This window comes from Nycticebus coucang, chromosome 17 (genome assembly GCF_027406575.1).
Source record: "Nycticebus coucang isolate mNycCou1 chromosome 17, mNycCou1.pri, whole genome shotgun sequence".
Classification (NCBI taxonomy): domain Eukaryota; kingdom Metazoa; phylum Chordata; class Mammalia; order Primates; family Lorisidae; genus Nycticebus; species Nycticebus coucang.
In genome coordinates this window covers 40,128,407-40,152,133 of record NC_069796.1, presented here as the reverse complement: position 1 = coordinate 40,152,133, position 23,727 = coordinate 40,128,407, and the positions used below count along the sequence as shown (strand labels likewise).

At 42.1% G+C, this 23,727-nt stretch overlaps 2 protein-coding genes and 1 pseudogene across 10 annotated transcripts in view; all 3 read right to left on the bottom strand.

The window, feature by feature from the left end:
• The window catches only part of LOC128568860 (protocadherin gamma-C4), a 187,890-nt gene that overhangs the window by 128,118 nt on the left and 36,045 nt on the right, over positions 1-23,727 (bottom strand). Inside the window, exons 1-2 of one of the 9 annotated variants that reach the window (XM_053566811.1) lie at positions 15,004-17,546; positions 11,862-11,978 (exon numbers count right to left, since the gene is read on the bottom strand). The exons of 3 other annotated variants lie outside the window; for them this stretch is intronic. In XM_053566811.1, the coding sequence (XP_053422786.1) occupies positions 11,868-11,978; positions 15,004-17,427 (2,535 nt within the window). In that variant the 5' untranslated portion in view covers positions 17,428-17,546 and the 3' untranslated portion in view covers positions 11,862-11,867. Of the gene's footprint in view, positions 1-4,039; positions 6,678-11,861; positions 11,979-15,003; positions 17,547-19,094; positions 21,667-23,727 lie in introns of those variants that run through there. 5 more of the 9 variants (XM_053566803.1, XM_053566800.1, XM_053566791.1 and 2 more) reach the window with 5 other exon arrangements.
• Positions 9,845-10,895, bottom strand: LOC128568863 (zinc finger CCHC-type and RNA-binding motif-containing protein 1-like). Its single transcript, XM_053566820.1, has one exon. It carries the CDS (start codon positions 10,689-10,691, stop codon positions 10,038-10,040), a length of 654 nt encoding a protein of 217 aa, XP_053422795.1. The 5' UTR covers positions 10,692-10,895; the 3' UTR covers positions 9,845-10,037.
• Positions 13,079-13,368, bottom strand: LOC128568864 (40S ribosomal protein S27-like; annotated as a pseudogene).

Genomic DNA, 23,727 nt, shown 5'->3' with positions numbered 1-23,727 from the left:
TTATAGATGAATTCCATAAACAGGAATTAAATTCTATTTGTTTAATTGTGATTTTGGACTTCTTATTGATGCAAGCAAAAAAAGTGTATGGTCATTAAACACAATATATATTACAGAAAATTTCAAACAAACTTTTAAGTTATGGCTCCAAACGTCTTGATACTTTTCTATCTGATGCCTCTAAATTCATAGTTTAATCTCACACTTGTTTCTTCTTCTACAGTTTTTAAAAAAAGTCTTAATTATTATATCCAGGTATGGTGGCTCACACCTGTAATCTCAGTACGTTGGGAGGCTGAGGAAGGAAGATTGCTTTAGCCTAGGAGTTGAAGACCAGCCTGGTCTTTCAAGCCCTCACCTATTCTCTAGGGGAAAGAAAGGTCTCAATAACTCATTTCTTCTAAGTAACTTCTTTGAAGCTAAATAGATAAGGTCTAGTTAAGTGAAATTATAGACTACAGGGAACATAAAGTATACTTTAGGAAGTAAATGGCTTCATTATCTCTAGTATCCAAGTTTTCTAGGTTATCCCACGACATAAAATTAAATATTAAAGATATTTACTAGCCACCAAGATATGTTTAATAAAATACAAAATAAGCTCGCTACACCAAATTGAAATAATTTCATAGTTTAAAAGAGTATATTACCGGGAGAGGTGGCTCATGCCTGTAATTCCAGCACTGTGGGAGGCTGAGGCAGGTGGATCACCTGAGCTCATGGATTCCAGACCAGCCTGAGCAAGAGCGAGCCCCTGTCTCTAAAATATAGCCAGGCATTGTGGTAGGTGCCTGTAATCCCAGCTAGTTGGGAGGCTGAGGCAAGAGGATCACTTGAGCCCAAGAATTTGAACTGTGGGCTGTGATACCCAGGGCAATAAAGTAAGACTGTCGAGAGAGAGAGAGAGAGAAGGAGAGAGTATTTTATTATTGATTGAGTTATTTATTAGAATTCTGATCATGTATTTACTTACATTAAAAAAATTCTGGCTCGGTGCCGGTAGCACAGTGGTTACTGTCTGCCGAGGCTGGCGGGTTTGAACCTGGCCAATCTAGCTAAAACAATGACGACTGCAACAAAAAATAGCCAGGCATTGTGGCGGGCGCCTGTAGTACCAGCTACTTGGGACGCTGAGGCAAGAGAATCGCTTAAGCCCAAGAGTTGGAGGTTGCTGTAAGCTGTGACGCCACGGTACTCTACCGAGGGCAGCACAGTGAGACCGTGTCTCAAAACATATATATATATGAAAAATCTATTTGATTTTCCAGGCATCAGCATTGAGCAACTTATCTTCCCTTTTTCTTTTTAAAAAGAGGTCTCACTTCGTTGCCCAGGCTATAGTGCAGTGGACTCATCTTAGCTCACTGCAAATTCAAATTCCAGGCTGAAGTGACCTGTCTGCTTCAGCATCCAGTGTAGATGAGACTACAGTTGTGCAAGAGCATGCCCAGATAATTTTTCTCTTCTCCTCTTCCTCTTCCTTCTTCTTTCTTATTTATTCTCCTTCTTCTTCTTCCTTCTTTCTTCCTCTTCTTCTTCTTCTTCTTTTTTTTTATTAGAGACAGAGTCTAACTATTGCTCAGGCTGGTCTGTTGAACTCCTGGCCTTAAGGAATCTTCCTGTCCAGGCCTCCCAAAATTCTGGGATTTTTCTTTTTAGAAAGTTTTCTATTAAAAACCATCTGTTTGAAGTTTTGTTTATATTTTCATTTTCAGATAAAGATATAGGTATTTTCCAATAATTCTGAGATTTAAATTTCCTTTGACAATTGGCACTTGAACGGAAGTTTGATCAGAAAAGGATGGTTTTTACAGATGATAAAATAGCTCAATAGTTTGGTAGCTTTTCTTTTTGATGCTTCGAATTTCAGTATATGAATTAAAATCTCAGACAGCTTATCTTACTATGAATTATCTGTATGCTGAATCAAAGAGTGACATTTACTCAGAATTAGCAAATTCCTTGGCTGCCAGGATGTTTAACAGTTGGTCAGTCCACATGAATGAATGACAATTGTAAGAGCAGAATCTGAATGCTCTATTTGTTTGAAATGGTCACAAGGAACTCAAATAAGAGAGTAAAATACACCACCTTCCGATCTATAAAACTTAACGAGCTTCGCCTATAACAACAAATATTCAAGATGTGGTTTAAATCACCCAAAATTGATGATATAGTAAAATAACATTCACACTATCAGTGTATGAAATAAACCATTACAATTGTATAAGAGACTATCTGATTCATGTGATTAATACCCAAGATTCAAGTTGTTTATAATTATTTACTATTAAATTCTGATTAAAAACATTAAATTATATCCCAAATGTACAAACAAATAAGATCTGAAAATGGTTACGATTAAAATTTCTTACTTAGGCATATAATACATTTGGAAATTTGAAATAAATAATTCTATAATACTTGTTTAAAGTAAGTATCACAATATTGACTTAGAAAAACATGCATTACTCTTAGCACCTTATTTAAATAACAGTAAGTCAATGTTATCTTTATAAAAATACACAAAATTGGGTCACAAAGAAAGTTCTTATTTATTTTTCAAGATATCTTTTCAATTACATTTGCTTAACTGTGTATGCCAAATTTAGATGTACAAGTAACCAATTCATTCTATTATCAGATCATTGAATCCTCCAACTCAAGCTTGGAAAAAAAATGTTGGCTATACTGTAGTTTAACAATTCATCAAGAATCTTCTGTAATGCACTAATCCCGGGGCCATAAGTCACTTTTTTTTTGCTTGAAGTGGGGTCTGGGTATGTTGCACAGATTGGCCTCTGTTTCTGGGCTCAAGCAATCCTCCAACATTAGCATCCCAGGTAGCTGTAATTTTTGATGTGCTCTCCACCCAGCTCATCAATTTAGTTTTGAAGAGTACCAATAACAGAATCTCTTATCTACTTAACAATCCTCTATTGCTAGAACCATTTTGACAATTAAAATCTTTGCTGTTTTCTGCTCAACAAGCTATGATTTTGTTTGCTCATTTTGGTCATAATAGATAAGACTAATCTTTCTTCTAAAGAACAACCCCTTTTCTTCAAATTTGAATACAGAGTTCCTATATGACAAAGCCTTATTTTATTGGGTTGTTAAAGTGCTAAATTATTTAAATTTTATTTGAATGCCATTAATCCTTCATTCTCCCATTCACCAGCCACTCCTCTGTTTTTAGAGCTATTCCATGTAAGTGAACACTGCTATGTTTTAAAATTTATTTTCACTTTTAAGTACTATCAAGCACGCAGTATGGAAAAGACATTATAGAGGGAAGACACCATCAGTTGCTTACATTTATTTGTTAACAATTCAATAACTACCACAATGGTGATGTCAACAAACACTTGTTCACTATACTTTCTTACAGTTCGAAAAAAATAAAAATTATTTAATTTTTGAGGTCATTAAGGGAATTCTTTTTAATTTTAATTTTACCTGCAAGACTATAGAGCTTGTTACTGGCTCAAATAAATGACAGCTAGCTCCAGGGATATGTTCAGGTCTTTTAAAACCAAAGATCAGGTGTTCCCTGCTACAAGCATCAATGACTCTTACATTTTTAAAAACATAATTTCTGATTCTTAAGTAGTAAAGTGGAAAATATCTCTCATGAACCGACATCATTTAGAAAACATTTATAATCATGAAGTAACATTAAGAAAAACCAAGATCTTGATTTCCTTTAACAGAGGGTGCAATTGGTTTTTTTCTCATATTAGAAAAAGAAAGGATCTTACAAATGTCACATAATGTGAAAAAACCTAGGAAAGGAGATATACATCAATCCAAGTGACACATAGTTTCTCAACTAGAAAGGGAAAGAAAATGCAGGCATGCATTAAGATCTTAACCCCCTCCGCCCCCAGCACAAAATTCCAGAAATTTAAAATTTAAAAGAGACCTATTGATATATAAAAGAAAAATGTCAGAATTATGTAATTCAGAAAACTAACCATTAATCAAAGAGAATTTTAAAATTTCCTGTTCAAATAACCAATAAAAGTAATCACCTCACCTGAACAAAGGGGTCTTCCTTTTTACAAAACCCTGAATCTTCCTGTATCAAAAGAGGCTCACTTTTCTCACAGCTTTCCTGGCTGATAAGCGTGTCCGCATAATTGGGTTGAGGGAAGATGATGTGGCTCTTCCCGGAATCTGCGGTAAGGGAGACCTCGTGAGAATAGGTCTGCAGGAAAGCTCGCACCCCTTCCATGCCCACAAGGTGAGAGGCGGGCATGCTGGCCAGTTCATCTCCTGTAACTTGTAGCAGACGTGACTTGTGCCACCGCCGAAGCCTCAATGCCAGCAGCACAATGATGAAGGCCAGGAAGACACAGGAGACTGAAGTCACCGCCACCACTAGGTACAGTGTGAGGTTGGAGTCAGAAGGGCTGGTAGAGGGCTTAAGGCTGCCCAGGTCAGCTAGGACTTCAGGGATACTGTCAGCCACGGCCACGGTGAGCGTGACGGTGGCCGAGAGAGGGGGCTGGCCGTGGTCCTGGACGGCCACCAGAAGGTTCTGCTTCAGTGCATCTCTGTCGTGTAGGGCTCGCGCAGTGCGGACCTCGCCCGTGTGCAGCCCCATCACAAAGAGCCCTGGCTCGCTGGCCTTCAGCAGGCGGTAAGACAGCCAGGCATTCTGGCCTGAATCTCTGTCCACCGCCACCACCTTGGTCACCAGGTAACCAGGCTCCGCGGAACGGGGTGCCAGCTCCACGCCAGTGGAACCATCGGTGGGGAGGGCAGGGTACAAGATCTCAGGCGCATTGTCATTCTGGTCAAGCACGAACAGGTTCAGAGACATGTTGCTGCTGAGTGGAGGTTTTCCGTTGTCGCTGGCTGTCACCAGCAGCTTCAGGTCTCTAAATTGCTCGTAGTCGAAGGAGCGCAGAGCATAGAGAACTCCGGTGTTGGAGTTGATAGAGACAAAGGAGGAGACAGGCGCCCCCTGGAGGGTGTCTTCCGCCAGGGCGTAAGAGACGCGGGCGTTCTCTTCGCTGTCCGGGTCGTGCGCCTTCACAGAGAAGATGGAAGCGCCCTTGGGGTTGTTCTCAGGAACATAGACAGAGTAGATTGAGTAGGGGAAAGCGGGAGGGTTGTCGTTGGTGTCTGCCACCTTTACAGAGATGAGCGTTTCTGCAGATAGAGGAGGCATTCCTTTGTCTGTAGCTGTCACAGTGATGTTGTACAATGACACCTCTTCCCGGTCTAGAAATGAATTTGTCACTAGTCGATAATAATTGTCTACTGATTTTTCCAGTTCAAAAGGAAGACTTCTTGGGATGGAACATGTTACCAGGCCGTTCAGTCCAGAGTCCCGATCATACACTTGGAAAAGAGTGATTACTGTTCCTGGAGGTTCACTTTCAGCAATTGTTCTGCTTCCAGATGTAACAACCACTTCTGGAACATTATCATTGAGATCCAAGATAGTTATTAAGACTTTTGCTCTGCTTAGAAGACCTGGCCCATCCCGGGCTTCAACATCCAGCTCATAAAAGCTAGAGTCTTCATAGTCTAGATTTGCAGAAGTTGAAATTTCTCCAGTCAAAACATTCAAGTGGAAAATTTGTGAGATCTTTTCTGGAATCTTCACAAAGGAATAAGTTACTTCTGCGTGGACTCCTTCATCCTGGTCAGTGGCATTTACTGACAGCACTGGTGTCCCTACCGACAGATTTTCAGGAACACTCACTCTGTAAACAGGCTGAGTAAACACTGGTGCATTGTCGTTCACATCTAAGACAGTTACCAGAATTCGCGCCACACCTGAGCGGACCGGGTCACCACCATCCACAGCAGTAAGGACCAGGTGATGAACAGCTGCTCCCTCCCGGTCAAGGGCGTGCTCCAGCACCAGCTCTGGGTACTTGGGCCCATTGGCTTCGCTTTGAACGTCCACCGAGAAGTGATTATTAGCGCTGAGCTTAAAGCCCTGGAGAGAGTTCATTCCCACATCAGGGTCATAGACCTCCATTAGTAGAAAACGAGAGGATGGAGCTGCATTTTCAAGAATTTTCACTTCCAACTGTTCTTTTGAGAATCTGGGTGCATTGTCATTAATGTCCATTATTTCGACTTCCACTGGATAAAGATTCAGTTTATCCTCTACAAGGATGTTAAAACTCACCAGACACTGCGGGATCTCAGCGCAGAGCTCCTCCCGGTCTATCCTGCGGGCTGTGACCAAGCTGCCGCTTCGCAAGTTCAAAGAGAAAAGCTGTGTCCTACCTCTGGAGACGATGCGGACTCCGCGCTCTGCTAGTTCTTGAGGTTCCAGCCCCAGGTCCTTGGCGATGTTGCCCACGAAGGAGCCCTTGTCCAGCTCCTCCAGAATAGAGTAGCGGATCTGCCGGGTCGCAGCCCCATACAGCGTCCCCAGGAGCGCAAAGAGCAGGAGCAGCTTGCTTAGCTTCTGGCGCCTCTGCAGAGCCGCCATTACTGGCTTGCTATAGACTTCCTTGGAATCAAGAGTAGGAAGAACAGGTCCACATCACTTTTTGAGCTTCGGAATTAGAGGTCAAAGTTCTTAAACAAACAAAGACCAGATGTGAAGTGTTCCAGGTCAGAATTTCTGTGCTGCTTTCATGTCTGATCCGCTTTATGGTTGGTGGATGTAACTCGAGTTCCCATTGATTTTTCTTGCCCGAGTTAGTGAACAGCGACGCTTAGAGTCCTAACTTAATACTGCACCATTTGTTGATAGTACCACACAGAGGATTTTTTCTGCTAAATCTGCAGAGATGACACTCATAATATTTCTCTCCCCAAGAAAGCAAAGCATTTGGAAGAATAAAAGACAAGAAATAATATGATTTTCTATAAATCTTGAATTATCACACTTCAATATCTCCTTCTCCTTCACTATTATTTACATATGTCCCATTTTTAATAAGGGCAACAACAATCACAAACATAATTTGAATCAAACCACTACAGTGCAAGTTACGAGAGTTGCTTTTTTTAGATGTCATTATTTGTTTTTATTAATGTAGAGATTCAACATAGAGATTAAGAACTGCCCTGATATAGGCTAGATTACAAATATATTTTAATATATATATTGCTATATATATTTTAGGTTCAACAGCATTGAAACTAAGTAAACCACTGAATTGTGTAGATTTGCGTTTAATCCTGGATGATATGTTTTACAATGACAGGTGCAACACTAATGTATTAAAAATGTTTCTTGCACTCACATGCTTATTGTAACACAATCTACAATTGTAAAGATATGGAATCAACCTAAGTGTCCATCAGCTAACGAGTAGATAAAGAAAATGTGGTGTGTGTGTGTCTGTACATATACCATGGAGTACTACTCAGCAATAAGAAAGAATGAAATGATACATTTTGCAGTAACTTGGATGAAACTGGAGGTCATGATCCTAAGAGAATTAATTCAGGAGCAGGAAAATAAATGCCACGTGTTCTCATGAGCAGGAGCTAAACTATGACTACACAGGGTACTCAAAGTGGTATAATGAGCTTTGGAGACTCAAAAGTGAGAAAGTTAGGAGGGATTGGGGGATGAAAAATTACCCATAGGATACAATGTACACTATTTGGGTGATGTGTACACCTTTAGTCCAGAGTTTACCTCTATACAACATATTCATGTAAAACAATTCAACTTGTATCCCCTAAATCTATTAAAATAAGAATAAATACATACATAAAATATAGCTTATGTTTTGTTAAAAGAGGAGCAGAATGTTTCTGATTATATTGTTTTAGGATTATAAACAATTTCTTTCTTTCTTTCTTTTTTTTTTTTGAGACAGAGACTCATGCTCTCACCCTGGGTAGAGTGCCATGGCATCACAGCTCATAGCAACGTCCAACTCCTGGGCTCAAGCAATTCTCCTGTCTCTGCCTCCCAAGTAGCTGGGACTATAGGTGCCCACCACAATGCCTGGCTATTTTTTGGTTGCAGCCGTCATTGTTGTTTGGTGGGCCCGGGCTGGATTCGAACCTGCCAGCTCAGGTGTATGTGGCTGGCACCTTAGCTGCTTGAGCCACAGGCGCCGAGCTGAGAGGATTATAAACAATTTCAACACCATCACACAGAGACTTTCTATGAAAGAACTTTGCAACACAGCTAACCCTACAAAGAATTTTCTAGCTTCAAATGTGTACGCCCCCAAAATCAAATACAATGAAATAGGACTTTTTTAATCTGCACATTTTGAATCTCTAAATCAATAAATTGAAACTTAATTATATTTATGGGAGAAAAAGTTTGAAGAAACTCATCTGCTGCAAATTGCCTGAATTAGAAGCCATTTGGGAATTGTAATGACCAGTTCTTTCAAACCAAAAGTCTTATTCATAGAGAAGACCTTGTAGAGCAACCTTTCTTGACTTTATATTGTGAGATTTAAACATTGAGGCATGTGAGGCAGCACATAGATTGTAGGAATAAGGCAAAGTCCTTTTATGGTAATGGGTCTTTCTTGAAGCAGAGACCAGGCTAGTTCTGGCTGGCCAAGCAGACATAGGGAGATAGCCTAATGGCTTGAAGGAAGAAGAGGACAGAGATCAAGGCCAAGGTCACCATTAAATGAAACTGCAGTTCTGCCTGCAGTTTCACAGGGTGTAGGTCAGTTGTTAAAGTCAGGCAGTATGTCTTGCAAGCTATCTACAAAGATTAGGTTCTAAGTGGCAGTGGCCAAACCGGCGGCTGTCATCTTCTTGAACTTAGGCCACCAGCAGCTGTTCAGCTGCACCCCCATCTCTCAAGGCACCTAGTCCATGTGCAGCCCTAGGCTGGACAGCCAAGGCTCACTGGCTTGCAGCATGTGGTAGGAAAACCAGGCATTGTGCCCAGAGTTGATGTCCACCACCACTGCCTTGATGACCAAGTAGCAGGGCTCCAAGATGTGTGCTGCACCATATCTAAGATCACCTACCAGTTGGGCCTCAGCACCAGGTAGCAAGGCATAGCACCTGCACTGTGTTGTCGTTGCTGTTGCCCACCAACACACACAGGCTCATGTTGGTGCTGAACATGGGCAAACCCTGGTCACTGGCTGGTAGTGTCAGCTAGAAGGGGCACAGCTGTATGTGGTCTAAGGCTATTGGGTGACCACCACCCCGCTGTTCGCCCTCATCAACAGGTAGATAGATTGCAGCTATGGCTAGGGGTCGCTGGTCAGGTTGGAGAAGGAGATGAGTCCACGATGGCTGTTCTCAGTTACATGAACCATGGACCTGGTAGAAAACCAGAACTTTATAGTTGACTGCTAGAGATGTACAGAGTGATGCTCATGTTGGAGGATAGGGAGCAGATTGTCTTTATCAAGGACTGTGATAGTGAAGGGATCAGCAATCTGTATGTGTTTTATTTTTTTTCTCTTGAAAAGTTTATTAATACTATTAACAATAAATCATTCAACTTTTCAGTCTTTGTGACGTTTTGTTTTAAAGATTAAACTTATTTCAAAAGTCCTCATGTAAACTAGTCAGACACAAATGAAGCTTTTTATAATGGACTTCTCAACGCCTTTTAATAACTATCTTTTTTCTTGGGATGACAATAGCATTACTATGATAGTATTAAGTTTCCTTATTTTTATTAAAATTTTCAAGCGCCTTTTCCTGGCTTTCGGAAACCTGGGCCTCTGTATGTGTTTTAAAACTTCCCTTTAAACTGTTTGAGGCCTGGCACAGTGGCTCACGCCTGTAATCCTAACATTCTGAGAGGCCGAGGTAGGTGAATTGCTTGAGCTCAGGAGTTCGTGACCATCCTTAGCAAGTGAGAGACCCTGTCTCTAAAACATACCTGGGTGTTGCTCTTTTCAAGGTTACTAGCTTGAGTGTGCTAAAGCCAGACAGAAACATGATACTTTAAAATTGTTTTAATTTCTTACGAACTATTTTATATTAGAAAACTATCTGGCATTTAGTATTCATATGCTGAAATCCTAACAGTCATCTTTAGTCCCCAAGTGACCTTTGTGCTCCCAAACTTTTAAAATTTTAATTATATTTACATAAAAAATAAAATTTTAATCACTAAGTTCTTCCTCATCACTGAAGTAGTTGCTTTTCTTTATCCTCGGACGTCTTGAATCATCTGACGTTGAGGGGCCCCCTGAACTGGGTTTCCATTTTCTTTGTTTTTCTTCAATTTTGTCTTGCTGGAATGCGATGGCCTGACTGAGACTGTCCAGAGCAGGATCTTCCCCTTCATCTTCACTTTCTCCTACTTCTGCAATTTCTTCCTCTGGTTCAGGAATTTTCTTTTTTTTCTTTTTTTCTTTCTTCTTTGGAGGTTCACGTTCTCCAAGCATATTTTTAGGACAGGCATAACTTAAATGTCCACTTTCCCCACATTCATAACACTTAGTTTTATCAAAGTAGTTTCGCCTTCGGATGAACTCAGCGGCTCTTCCATTGTCAATAGCAATGCTTGCTTTTATCATTCTACCAAACAACTGTCTGTTGTTTATTGCCCTCGTACAGTTTTGTGCAGAATCTTTATCCAAAAATAAAATAAATGCAACTCCTTTACTCTTCCTTGTATCTTTATCTTTCATTATAGTAACCTTTACAACTTTGCCATACTTGGAAAATATCCTGTATAAGTCATTGTTTGTCAGAGAAAAGGGCAAGTTGGACACATACCCTGTGCTCTTACTTGGAGCCAATCCACCACTCATTTCTTCAAATGGGGGTAGGTCCAGGGAACCAGAAGAGCGTGAGCCCTCAACTCAGCTTGGGGTTCAACCCCGACTCTTCTCCGTTCCTCGCAGTGGCCTTGGCATCACCGGTCTCCTAGGAGGGTTCAGGCATGGAGATGAGATCGCAGCCCCAGCGGGGCCTTTTCCTGGCTTTCGGAAACCTGGACCTCTGTATGTGTTTTAAAACTTCCCTTTAAACTGTTTGAGGCCTGGCACAGTGGCTCACGCCTGTAATCCTAACATTCTGAGAGGCTGAGGTAGGTGAATTGCTTGAGCTCAGGAGTTCGTGACCATCCTTAGCAAGTGAGAGACCCTGTCTCTAAAACATACCTGGGTGTTGCAGTGGGCACCTGTAGGCTACTTGGGAATCTGAGGCAAGAGAATCACTTGAGCCCCAGAGTTTGAGATTACTGTGAGCTATGATGGCACAGGCACTCTATCAAGGGTGACAAAGTGAGACTCTGTCTCAAAAACAAAAAACAAAAAAACTGTTTTAAATGGAAACTTTCCATTTTTTGTTGACATGGGCTTTCCTTATTAAATCCAGAAGGTGGATCAAGTATTTTGATGACAGCAACAGCAGTCCCCATCTCAGCATTTTCTTGTATATGTTGAGATTTAGAAGCCAGGGTTATCTTATCTAGGGAGCATTGTCCATTTCATCCAAAATGTAGGTATTTTATGATACCCCGTGTGGCATCCACCATTCTATGCTTCCATCCCAACTGTGTCGAGTTCTCTCTTTAAAGTCCGGTCTTTCATTAGTGGTGAGTTCCCCTATGTTACTATTCAACTTGAGTAGTCATCTCACTGCCTTACCAAAGACAAATGATCATGCCACTGACTGAAAAAGCTGGCAGGCAGGTTCTCTGGAACAATGACCCTGTATGTGTCTTGGATGATAATGAGGGTGGAAGGAAGTTATCATTTGCATCTCTGACAATTATTCTGGTGTGGGTAGCACAGCTTCTGGAAAGCTAGTCCTGGTTCACAGCCAGGAGGGCCAGGTAGTGCTAGAGCTGCTCTTCCTTGGTGGGTGTGTGTGTGGGGGTGGTGCCAACCCAACTACCTACTGCCATCTAGGTTCTCCTTTGGAAACAAAGAGAAGAGCTTTCTGGGCTGAGGTAGTACTGCTGCAGTGAACTGATACCTGAATCAAGATCTTGCACAGATTCCAGGGAAAAGGTGGCTCCAAGTTAGCACCAGTCCACTGATTTCCAGCTCAGTGATATTTTGGGTAAAGATTGGTGGGTTGTCATTCACGTCCTGGATCAGCACGACAATGTGAAAAAAATGTAAAGGCTTTTCAATAACAACTTGGAATTCTAGAACACACTTCCACTTTTTGCCACAAATCTGCTCTTGCTCCATACTATTGTCCCATTTTTGGTGCTCACATAAATAAATTCTTCTCTGCACTAACCCGAAGGTTCAGAGTAGGCAAATCTCCTATGCCGGGCCTCAGATAGTTGGTGAGGTTCCCCATCAGCGAGCCACAGGGATGCTGGAGAATAGCGAGAATAGCACATTAGATCTGTTCGAGAGTCCCTGGCACAGCAAAACAGGAAGAGAAATGGCATTCTCCTCTCCGCCCTGCTAAGTCCAGATGTCCTGAAATGTTTCCTATCTCTCTGTGCCTATGCCTTTCTAAGTTGGAGGAAAGGATATCTCTAAATGATCCCAAGAGTTCTCTGGGCAGACTACCTTCTTGTCTTGGTGCATGAGTTCTCTAAGTTCTCTAGTTCTTTGTAGGAAGCTGCACAGTGCACTTTTCTCTCCAGTCCACTGCTCTGGCAGGAGCCAATTCTGCGCTCGGAACTAGCCAACAGCGACACCCTGGGCCTCTGTTGCAGAAGTGCAGTAATGGTGACTAGATCAGCTCCAAATAAGGAGCGGGTTAGTAGGTAATTCTACCATGTACTGATACCCATTCTTCATTCTACAAGGATTTTAAGACATTTTAAATATTTGCTATATCTTTAGTCTGGCCGCAATTTATTTTAACTTGAACTTTATCCATCCAAATCAAGTGCTTTTTATTGTCAGAGGACAGGGATAAACTTGTTCAAGATAGTTACTGGCATCCAATGCTTTGAGTCCCATTTTCATAAAATGGTTTTTCTTGTTAGAACTAAGAGCCTATATATATACAAATGAAAGACAGTGTTGGTGATGACAGAAGGTGTGGTCCAAAAATTCTTTTTCCCCCAAGATCAAAACTTTACCAAAAGACTGACAGCAAAACAGATTGCTGTTTTATACCTTATAAAACTAAATTTAATTCTCTTGGTAGATGAACTAGAATTACTGAATTTATGATACGGCTTTCTGTAAGATAACACAAATTCATAAAGTTGTGTAGATCATTAGTGTTGCTTTCTTCTAAATGAACACCCTTCTGTAAGTCTGGCTTTCCCCCTGTAGGCTGGCACAAGACTGTTGAACAACCCACACAAAGAACCACTGTCTGAGCATGGCTGAAAACTGTGGTAATCTTGTAGCAACCCGGACATTTTACATCCATAAAATAAGAGTTTGGACTTTGAACTAGCCTTTTCTTTTTATGTTTTTTCTTTTCTTGTTCTAAGGACAGATGTAGTAAATCTCTTGCCAAAGGCATTTTGATTCTTCCACAAGGCCAGCTCATCTGTACCTCTCAGACAACACTCCTGGCGAGCAGCATGAGAGTTCACTTATTCAGTGAATCTGCACATTTTACAGGGAGGTCAGAATTGTTCATGTATGCAATTAATTGGATGCCCTTTAAACAACAGTTTAAAAAATAAAAATCAAGTCATCTTAAGTTCCTCAATGCATCAATAAATTGTTCATGTGGTTCAGAATGTAGCTTACTACCCCATTAATAATATTATATTATCATATCCAGATAATAATATTCTATTATCATATCCATCATATCATATTCAGAAACCAAATAATTATTTCATTACCCAACACATGCTATTGAAATTTGAGACTACTAAAACAGCATTTCTTTAAGAAAATTCTAGTATTTCAAGGTGAACACATCCCTCAGAAATGAATTTTAGAATTTCAGACAACTCTTAAGTAGAATTAGTTTTGCAGATACAAACTTTAGACTCTGGTGATAAAGCAGAATTGTACTTACACTTGAATAAATGCAAACATCTCAGTAGGTATTGATTCTAATAAGCAAAGGCACTACCTGTGACCAGAAGATGCCAGGTATACAGCATACTGATATTTATTAAACGCAGCAGTATAGCATCTAACTATTTGGAGACTTTAAACTATATCACAGAATAAAGCACAATTCTAAGGTTCCTTCCCACTGATTTCGTCTCTTAATAAGTCCTTATGTCCAGTAATTACATGGTTTGGTGCAAACTTTCTAGATATCAGAATGCTGAACACATCATTATCACTATAACCTTTTTTCCTGATATCGATCATGCAGAAATTTTCTGTACTCTTCTGCTGATTTTTGCAAATATTGAAAATTATTTCCTTATGAAAATTCAGGTATACTAAAATATCAACCCTATACAATGTCCTTTCCAAAACACATTCACTTATGGTGTCTTAGTAAATATTCAAAAGAGAACAATATATCTAACAATTTGAAGTAATAAAACAACTCTTCTTACCCTCAATGAATCCCCAACAATAAAAAAAACAAAAAACAAAACAAAAAAACCCCAACTCTTCTGTTAACAGACTAGCAGTTTCAATATAACAAGATCTTGGGTAAAAGGATTGTGTTTGACTACTTTCTTTCTTTCTTTTTTTTTTTTTTGAGACAGAGTCTCACTATGTTGTCGTTGGTAGAGTGCTGTGGCGCCACAGCTCACGGCAACCTCATACTCTTGGGCTTAAGTGATTCTTTTGCCTCAGCCTCCCAAGTAGCTGGGATTACAGGTGCCCACCACAATGCCTGGCTATCTTTTTGTTGCAGTTCAGCTGGGGCGGGTTTAAACCCACCACACTCCGTATATGGGGCCGACACTGTACTCACTGAGCCACAGGTGCTGCCCAACTACTTTCTTTTAAAGTACTTGTTTCACTTAAGTCTACAGATGTCAGCTAGGCTTTCTAAAACATCTATATGTTTACAAGAGAAGACATTAATCCCAAAATACAATTTGAAAACAAATGGAGAAAACATCAATCATCAAGTTAATCTCTAAGAGAGCAACTAATGATTCAGTATTTATAAAATCAGCTGACTTTGAATATGTCAGAAAAACAAATGAGGAAACAAATAAAGAAAATGCCCTAGTCATCCTTATTGAAAGAGAAGACTACTAACCTGAACAACTCCTGGTTCTTCTTTGCTTGCATTTACCTTATCAGATACCAGAAGAGGCTCACTTTTTTCACAACTCTCTTCACTAATGAGCATGTCTGCATAGTTGGGCTGGGGGAAAATCAGGTGACTCTTCCTGGAATCAGTGGTGAGGGAGACCTGGTGGGAATAGGTCTGCAGGAAAGCCTGCACTCCATCCATACCCACAAACTGTGAGGTGGGTACTCCTCCCAATCCATATCCTGAAGCCTGGAGGAGGCGTGACTTGTGCCAGCGCCGCAGCCTGAGGGCCAGCAGCACAATGACAAAGGTGAGGAAGACACAGGAGACCACTGCCACTGCCACCACCAGGTGCAGTGTGAGGTCCTTATCTTCTTGGCTGGCAGGGGTCTTGATGCTATCCAGGTCAGTTAGGACTTCAGGGATACTGTCGGCTACTGCCACGGTGAGTGTGACAGTGGCTGAGAGAGGGGGCTGGCCATGGTCTTGAACAGCCACCACAAGGGTCTGCTTGAGCACATCTCTGTCCAGGAGGGCCCGTGCAGTGCGCACCTCCCCTGTGTGTAGCCCCACAGAGAACAGCCCTGGCTCACTGGCCTTGAGCAGGCGGTAAGACAGCCAGGCATTCTGGCCTGAATCTCTGTCCACTGCCACCACCTTGGTCACCAGGTAGCCAGGCTCTGCAGAGCGGGGTGCCAACTCCACACCTGTAGAACCATCTGTAGGAAGGGCAGGGTACAAGATCTCAGGTGCATTGTCGTTCTGGTCCAGCACAAACAGGCTCAGTGACACATTGCTGCTGAGTGGAGGGTTTCCACTGTCACTCGCTGTCACCCACAGCCGCAGGTTTCTTAACTGCTCATAGTCTAAGGATTGCAGAGCATATAGAACACCGGTGTCAGAGTTAATAGACACATAGGAGGACAGAGGAACTCCCTGAAATGTGTCTTTGACTAGGGTGTAAGTGACCTGAGCATTGTCACCACTATCAGGGTCATGAGCTGTCAAGGAGAAGATAGAGATGCCTCTGGGGTTGTTTTCTGGGAGGGAGGTGGAGTAGGAGGCATGAGGGAAGGCAGGTGGGTTGTCATTGACATCTGTTACTTTCAGAGAGATGTAGTCTTCTGTAGATAGGGGTGGGATTCCATGGTCAACGACTGTTATGGTGATATTATAATCTGAAGTCTCTTCTCTGTCCAGGGTTTTTGTTGTTAATAGGTGATAGTAATTATCAACTGACTTTTCTAATTTAAAAGGCAGGTTCCTGGGAATAGAACATGTAATCTCACCATTCTCTCCAGAATCACCATCATGTACCCTAAACAGTGCAATTACAGTTCCGGGAAGACAGTCTTCAGACAGAGAACTTGTAAGAGAGGTGAGGATGACTTCCGGGGCATTGTCATTCACGTCCTGCACTGAGACCAAGACCTTGGCACTGGCAAGAAGAGCGCCTCCATCCTGAGCTACCACTTCCATGAGGTAGGATCTGGATTCTTCATAGTCCAATGATTGCATAGTTGAGATTTCCCCTAGGTTGGAATCAAGTTGAAAAGTCTCTAAAATTTTGTCGTCTTCATTGTGAAAACCGTAGGTCAATTTCCCGTTTATTCCCTCGTCTGGATCAGTGGCGGTTAGCGTGAGGAGCTGAGTGCCTATAGGTATGTTCTCAGGAACACTGACTCTGTATTCGGACTGAGTAAACAGGGGAGCGTTATCGTTAGCGTCGAGAACCATCACGTGGATATGCGCGGTGCCAGAGAGTACCGGGTCTCCGCCATCCAAAGCTGTGATGAGGAGGTTGTGAACAGCCTCTTTCTCACGGTCCAGGGGCTGTTTTAACACTAGCTCTGGGTACTTTTGTCCATCAGTTCCGCTTATCACATTCAGAGAGAAGTGTAGATTGGAGCTGAGCTGATAACTCTGGAGGGCGTTCACACCCACATCTGCATCCCGCGCAAAGGGAAGCACTAACCGGGTTCCCACAGCTGCATTTTCATTAATTTTAACTCTTACTTCTTCATCTCGGAATCGAGGGAAGTTATCATTAATATCGAGTATTTCTACTTCTACTCCATACATTTTCATTTTATTCTCAAGCAAAATGTTAAAACTCACCAGACACCGCACGCTCTGAGCGCAGAGCTCCTCCCGGTCTATCCTGTCCATGGTAACCAAGCTGCCGCTTTGGTGTTTCAGAGAGAAAAGCTGCGTCCTACTTTTAGAGACAACGCGGACTCCCTGCTCCACCAGCTCCTCGGGCTCCAGCCCCAAGTCTCTGGCGATGTTGCCCACGAAGGAGCCTTTCTCTAGCTCCTCCCGCACCGAGTAGCTGATCTGTCCGGATCCCATCTCGTACAACGTCCCCAGGAGCATAAAGAGCAGAAGCAGCTCTCCGCAGCACCAGCCTTTTGGTGGATTCCTCATTGCTTTCCCTCTGCCCAGTTAACTCCTAGTCCTGGTCCAGTCTGGCTGTTTGGTTATTTTTCTAAAGCGGATGGGTACACATACCCTGAGAATATTGGACTAGGACGTGGCTGGTTGGTTTTTCCAGGGAGCTTGTCTGATCCGTGAGTGTAAGGAAGGAGCTGAGTCGGGTCGCCTCTGCGACAGCATCTTTCCCACTTGAGCGAACAGCGACACTCAGAGTCCTAATCGGTTACTACACCAATTCTATTTCTTGTAAGTTCAATTATATTTTTGTTTCTAATAATTTTGCCATATCCTAATTGTATTATTGCATGACATTGTTTATAATAATTCATGTTTAATTCTGAAATAGCAAAATAACTTCCATGAGCCATTGAGATCAATATACTTATTAGATTCATTTTACTTTCTTAGGAAAGTTTTACTTAATCTGCCACTGAGTGTATGTTCTTTATTTACTCTTACTATATTTTTTCCATAAATTAGGGCATTGAAATTCTTACCTTTGTAGAAGATTTCATCTTTTTATGAGACTATGCTTATTTGTACACAAGAACATCAAGGAAAGAAACTCAGCTTTCAAGGCACCTTTACAAAAATGCCTATTGATTTATGCAAATTGTGTTAAAGTCATATGCAGAAATAATAAAGGTCTTTGTTGTTTGTGAGGTCTTTGAGAAATATCTTCAATTCACTATCTCAAACTGAGGGTTTGGGTTGGGGTAACCATGCATTTATTTTCCTATTACCATGTTCAAATGCTTGTAGTTGGACATTTTACAGTGAAAAACTCTTCAGGGCAATCAATATAAGGACTGTAGAAGACAGATCATCATCCACACAGGAAAAGCATGCCCAGTAAGCAGACATGACCTTTCTATGTTGAGACAGATGTTAATGTTATCACTTTTATGTGGCAACAGAAAAAGAAAAACTCTTGATTGAAAAAAATGGAATTTGACTAAGTCCATCAAGAGAAGCAATTTTACTTAGATTTCTTCATAGAAAACCAAGAAAATGAAAATATCTATATCTATAATTAGATAATTCATAAACAAAATTTTAAGTAATATCTCATAGAAAATGCGACTAGATTGCAAAATTTTTCTCCATGTGTAAGTTTTCTCAGGAGCAATTTGTTAACAGGTACATTAGAGCTCATACCTCTAACACTGCCCATTCTTTAAAAATAGATCTGGGAGCCCAAAACATTTAGCTTGTACAAATACTAAAACTGTTGGTCTTCAAATCAGAACAATGTCCTACCCAGGTAGTGTGGTTAACAAGTCATGACATTGGTTAAAACCCTTCCTTTCTTTGGTTCCAATTTCTACAAACTACTAAGATAAAAGATTTGAGTAATAAAGACCCTGAAGGTGAAAGAAATTCCTTAAAGGCACAATAATAATAAACCTCCAGAGGGAAGGAATGTAAAGAAAGAAAAAGAAGTACGGTGGAGTATTTTATGTGGTAAAAGCTTGTAATTATGGACAAATAAACATCACACGTCAGGCAGAAAACTCATATTTAAGATTTGTTTAGATAACATTAGGATAACTAAAGCAATGCATTGCGCAAATCCAACTCACAAGACAACACAATATGCAATGGAGCTTCCTTGGCAAGTTAGGCGGATTTGTGAAAGTAAATTAATTAAAACTCACCTTTGAAACAGAATTTGAGGCGAACGGGACCCCAGTGTCTTCATGATTTGTACCGGGTCCCAAAGACTCATGGTCACAGAGTAGATCCTGAGGGGGAGCCATTTCCGCAGTCACATTGAGAAAATTAAACTCTGTCTTCGCTGATTGTGAGGCAAGGCACAGATTGTAGGCATAGGGCAATGTTCCCTCACTGTAATTGGGGAGAACGCCAGGTCCAGACTTGGAGCCGAGTCCAGGCTGAAAACAGCCCCACGCAGCTGGGCTGGAGGAGCGTCGCAGGCGCAGAGCAATGGCCAGAATCACCGCCAGGAGGAAGAGCACGGAGATTAAGGCCAAGGCCACCACCAGATAAAACTGCAGCTCAGCCTGGGGGTCAGGGGGCGTAGGGCTGTCACTGAGCTCTGGCAGTACCTCTTGCAGACTATCGGCGAAGACCAGATGCAGCGTGGCAGTGGCCGAGAGAGGCGGCTTTCCACCGTCTCGCACCGCGACCAGCAGGCGCTGTCGGGCCGCATCCCTGTCGCCCAAGGCACGCGCGGTGCGCACCTCGCCAGTGCGCAGCCCGAGGCTGAAGAGCCCAGGCTCGCTGGCCTGCAGCACGTGATAGGACAGCCAGGCATTGTGTCCAGAGTCTGCGTCCACCGCCACCACCTTGGTGACCAGGTAGCCGGGCTCCGCGGCGCGCGGCACCATGTCGAAGAGCGCCGAGCCGTCGGGTTCCAGCGCAGGGTACAGCACCCGCGGCGCGTTGTCGTTGCGGTCGTCCACCAACACGCGCAGGGTCACGTTGGCGCTGAGTGTGGGCGAGCCCTGGTCGCAGGCCTGCAGCGTCAGCTCGAAAGCGCGCAGCCGCTCGTGATCGAAGGCGCGCTGGGCGAACACCACCCCGCTCTGAGTGTTCACGGACACGTAAGACAATAGGTCCTGTGGCTCCAAGTCGCTGGCCACGATGGAGTAAGAGACGCTGCCATTTGGTCCCAAATCCGGATCAGAGGCGCTAACTTGCGCAATTGAGGCTCCTGGAGGGTTGTTCTCTGCCACGTGGACCAAGTAGGAACTCTGGTGAAAAACCGGGGCATTATCATTGATGTCAGAGATGTGCAGAGTGACGCTTATGCTGGAGGACAGAGGTGGCTTGCCCCTGTCGGTGGCTGTGATAGTGACATTGTATTCTGGGATCTGCTCCCGGTCCAGAGCCCTGTCTGTCACTAGTTTGTAATAGTTCTTTGAGGAAGATTTCAAAATAAACTTGCCATTTCCCAGGACGCGACAGTAAACTTCTCCATTTTCTCCAGAGTCTCTGTCTCTTGTTTTTATCAAAGCGATCACTGTTCCTGGGGGTGAATCCTCCGGTAGAGGAGTAAATACTGAAGTCACTATCACTTCTGGCGCACAATCGTTCTCATCAAGAATTTCGATTTGGATACTGCAGTGGGCTGCTAGGTCTCCAGGATCTTTTGCTTCTATACTCAGAGTGTAACTATTAGCAATTTCAAAATCCAAATCACTTTTTGTTGTGATTTCTCCTGTTATTTTATCTAAATTGAAAAGGTGTTCCACTTGTTCGTCCACATTATGAAAAGAGTAGGTGATGTGCGCGTTGACTCCCTCGTCCAGGTCTGTGGCCATCACTTGAAGCACGGAGAAGCCTGGGGGCACATCCTCCCGCAGAGTGACCTTATATACATCCTGGCTGAACACTGGAGGGTTATCGTTGGCATCAGTCACTTGGATTCGTATTTGGGTAGTTCCGCTTTGAGGTGGGTCACCACCGTCCACAGCTGTGAGGACCAGGTGATGGACATTATTTTCTTCTCTGTCCAGAGAATGTTTCAGAATCAACTCAGGATATTTACGTCCATCTGGAGTCTGTTTCTCCGTGAGATCAAAATACTCATTGTCATTAAGGTGGTATCTTTGTAGTGAATTAAGACCAACGTCTGAATCCAAGGCTGGATCTAGAGGAAATGTTGTACCTGCTTTAGTGGATTCCCCAATTTTTAAATCAACCATACTCTGTTTGAACATTGGAGTGTTGTCATTTATATCTTGCACAGTTATTGCTACATGGAAAATATTTAGCGGGTTTTCAGTGACAGTATCAAAATCCAGAATACACAGAAGCTGCTTTCCGCAAATCTGCTCTCGGTCTATTCTGTCACTCACAAGTAAGTCCCCGGTCTCTGCGTTTACAGTGAAATATTCCTTCTCTGCGCTCACCCGCAGCTTCCGGACCGGCAAGTCCCGGACACTGAGCCCCACATCCTTGGCGAGGTTTCCTACCACCGAGTTCTTGGCCAGCTCCTCGGGAATTGAATAGCGGATCTGGTCCGGGAGAGCCCGGTGAAACAAAGACAGCATGAAGAGCCACAGTACCTGCTGCCGCCGCACCGCCCTGCGCCTTCCCACGCCCGGCGTCATCGTCTACCTTCCTCCGCGCTCCTCTGCTCTATTGCCACTAGGAAAAGAAAGCTCTCCGTGGACGGCAGAATCCTGGCTACCGTCACTTTCCCTGCTTTTGTTTTCTGATCCGAATCTATACTGGCCTCCTCTGTGTGATTAGTCTGAGCAGGAATTTACCTTCTAAGAGACTCTCCAATGCGTCTCTGAGGTCTTTTCTCAGTTCTTTGGCCTACAGCGACGCCCAGAGGTTTTCTCAGAAAACCGCAGGAATGTTTTGTAAATGTCTGCAAAGAATTTCTTTCTTTCGTGGATTTATAAAGAGTATTTATTTGTTTTTAAGAAAGTAATATATTAAAATCGTTCCAAATTCAAAGGGTACATACATCATATGCTCTCCCTGTCATCACCGCTTTTGATAACACATTTTCCCATCAGAAATAAGTGTTGGTTTCTTGCGTCTCCTTCCACAGATACGATTTGTGTAGTGCAGCAGATTTTTACAAGCCTTCTTCTCCCATTTTTGACACAAATGTAAGCTTCCAATATACCATGATCTGCACCTTGCTATTTTCATCCACTTTATCTTGAAGATCATTTAATATCACATCAGTATAGAAAGAGGTTTCTCTTTCTCCTCTTCTTTCCCCCTCCTCCCCTGTAGAGACAGGGTCTGGCTATGTTGCTGGCCTCAAACTCCTTGGCTCAATTGATCTTCCTGCCTCAGCTTCCATAATAGTTGAGACTACTGGCACTTTGTACTGCCTTGGCCAAGTTTTCCATTTATTACTCATAGCTATATAGTAGTCCATCATATGGATATACTACAATAATTTATTTAATCAGAAATACTTTCTAAAAACAAACCCAGTGCCTATTCAACAAAAACATATTTTCCACATGATATTAGGTAAATTATCACTTTCCCAGGCATTGAAACATGTACCGCACTGATTCTGGAATGTATACCTAATGCCATCTGAATATATTTGACCCAGGTTCAGGACAATTGAAAATTTCCAAATTATACTTTAGAGCTTCAGGTTTTGTTTTGTTTTTGTTTTGAGACAGAGTCTCATTCTGTTGCCCTCGGTAGAGTACCATGGTGTCATCATAGCTCACAACAACCTCAAACTCTTGGGCTCAAGTGATCCTCCTGCCTCAGCCTCCCAAGTAGCTGAGACTACAGGCACATGTCACCAAGCCCAGCTAGTTTTTCTATTTTTAGTAGAGACATGGGTCTCATTCTTGCTTAGGCTGGACTCAAACTCACGAGCTCGGGTGATCCTCCCTCCTTGTCTTCCCAGAGTGCTAGGATTACCAGCATGAGCCACCCCACTGGGCCAGAGCTTCAGTATTTTAAATAACCCCTCTTCAGATAGAAATTGTCTCTCAATATTTACTTGTTATTCTCTTTCCTACCCCAACACTGGCTAATTGTATCACATCATATCCCAGTTTACTATACATTTCACTGCAATTTTCCATGAATATAAAACCATGTGGAAACTAAAACCCTCCTTCTTAAGATGAAAGAAGCATATCTCCACAACTTTCAGTTATCGGAATACACTAATTTGTGTAGACATTGGCATTCATGAGTTCTGAATTAATTCACAGAACTAAGTGAAGGCCAAGGAACAAAAATGTTGCATATTCCTTACAAATAAAATATTTTCTCCCATATCAGATCACCTCAGAGCCACATAATAAAAGAATTATATGAAAGCAATTGTAGGGACAGGGATGAGGCCAGTGTACTAAGTAGCATGAGTTATTATCAGTTCAGAATCCAAGTTATTCAACCTTTGTAAGAGGCTTACATGATAAAAAACAGAAAGACTTCAGGAAGTTTTTCCCTGAGAAATCTGGAACGGTATTAAAGTAATGCCACACTAGGCATTTAGAAATTATTAAAATTACTCATATAATTTGCTTAAATATAAGTGAAATAAAATGGGCAATATTTCAATAACCACAGATGTGCACTGAAGGAATCACATATAGTCATTGCTAGAACAACTTAGAACAGAAACAACAAATATTCAAACTATACTGGTCAAATGAGAAAATATCTCTGTTAAAGTTATATAGAAAGTTAAATATTTCTCCCACAATACATAAATTGCCATTTTCTATTATAATGGAAAATACCCTTTTAAGGAAAGAAAAGTAAACTTCAAGCAAAGCTTGATAGAGTGGGAAAAGAGGGAATTTGTCATTTTTTATTTTG

Coding starts and splice junctions, on each gene's coding strand:
- LOC128568863 (XM_053566820.1), bottom strand. CDS start 10,691: ATGAGTGGTGGATTGGCTCCAAGTAAGAGCACAGGGTATGTGTCCAAC.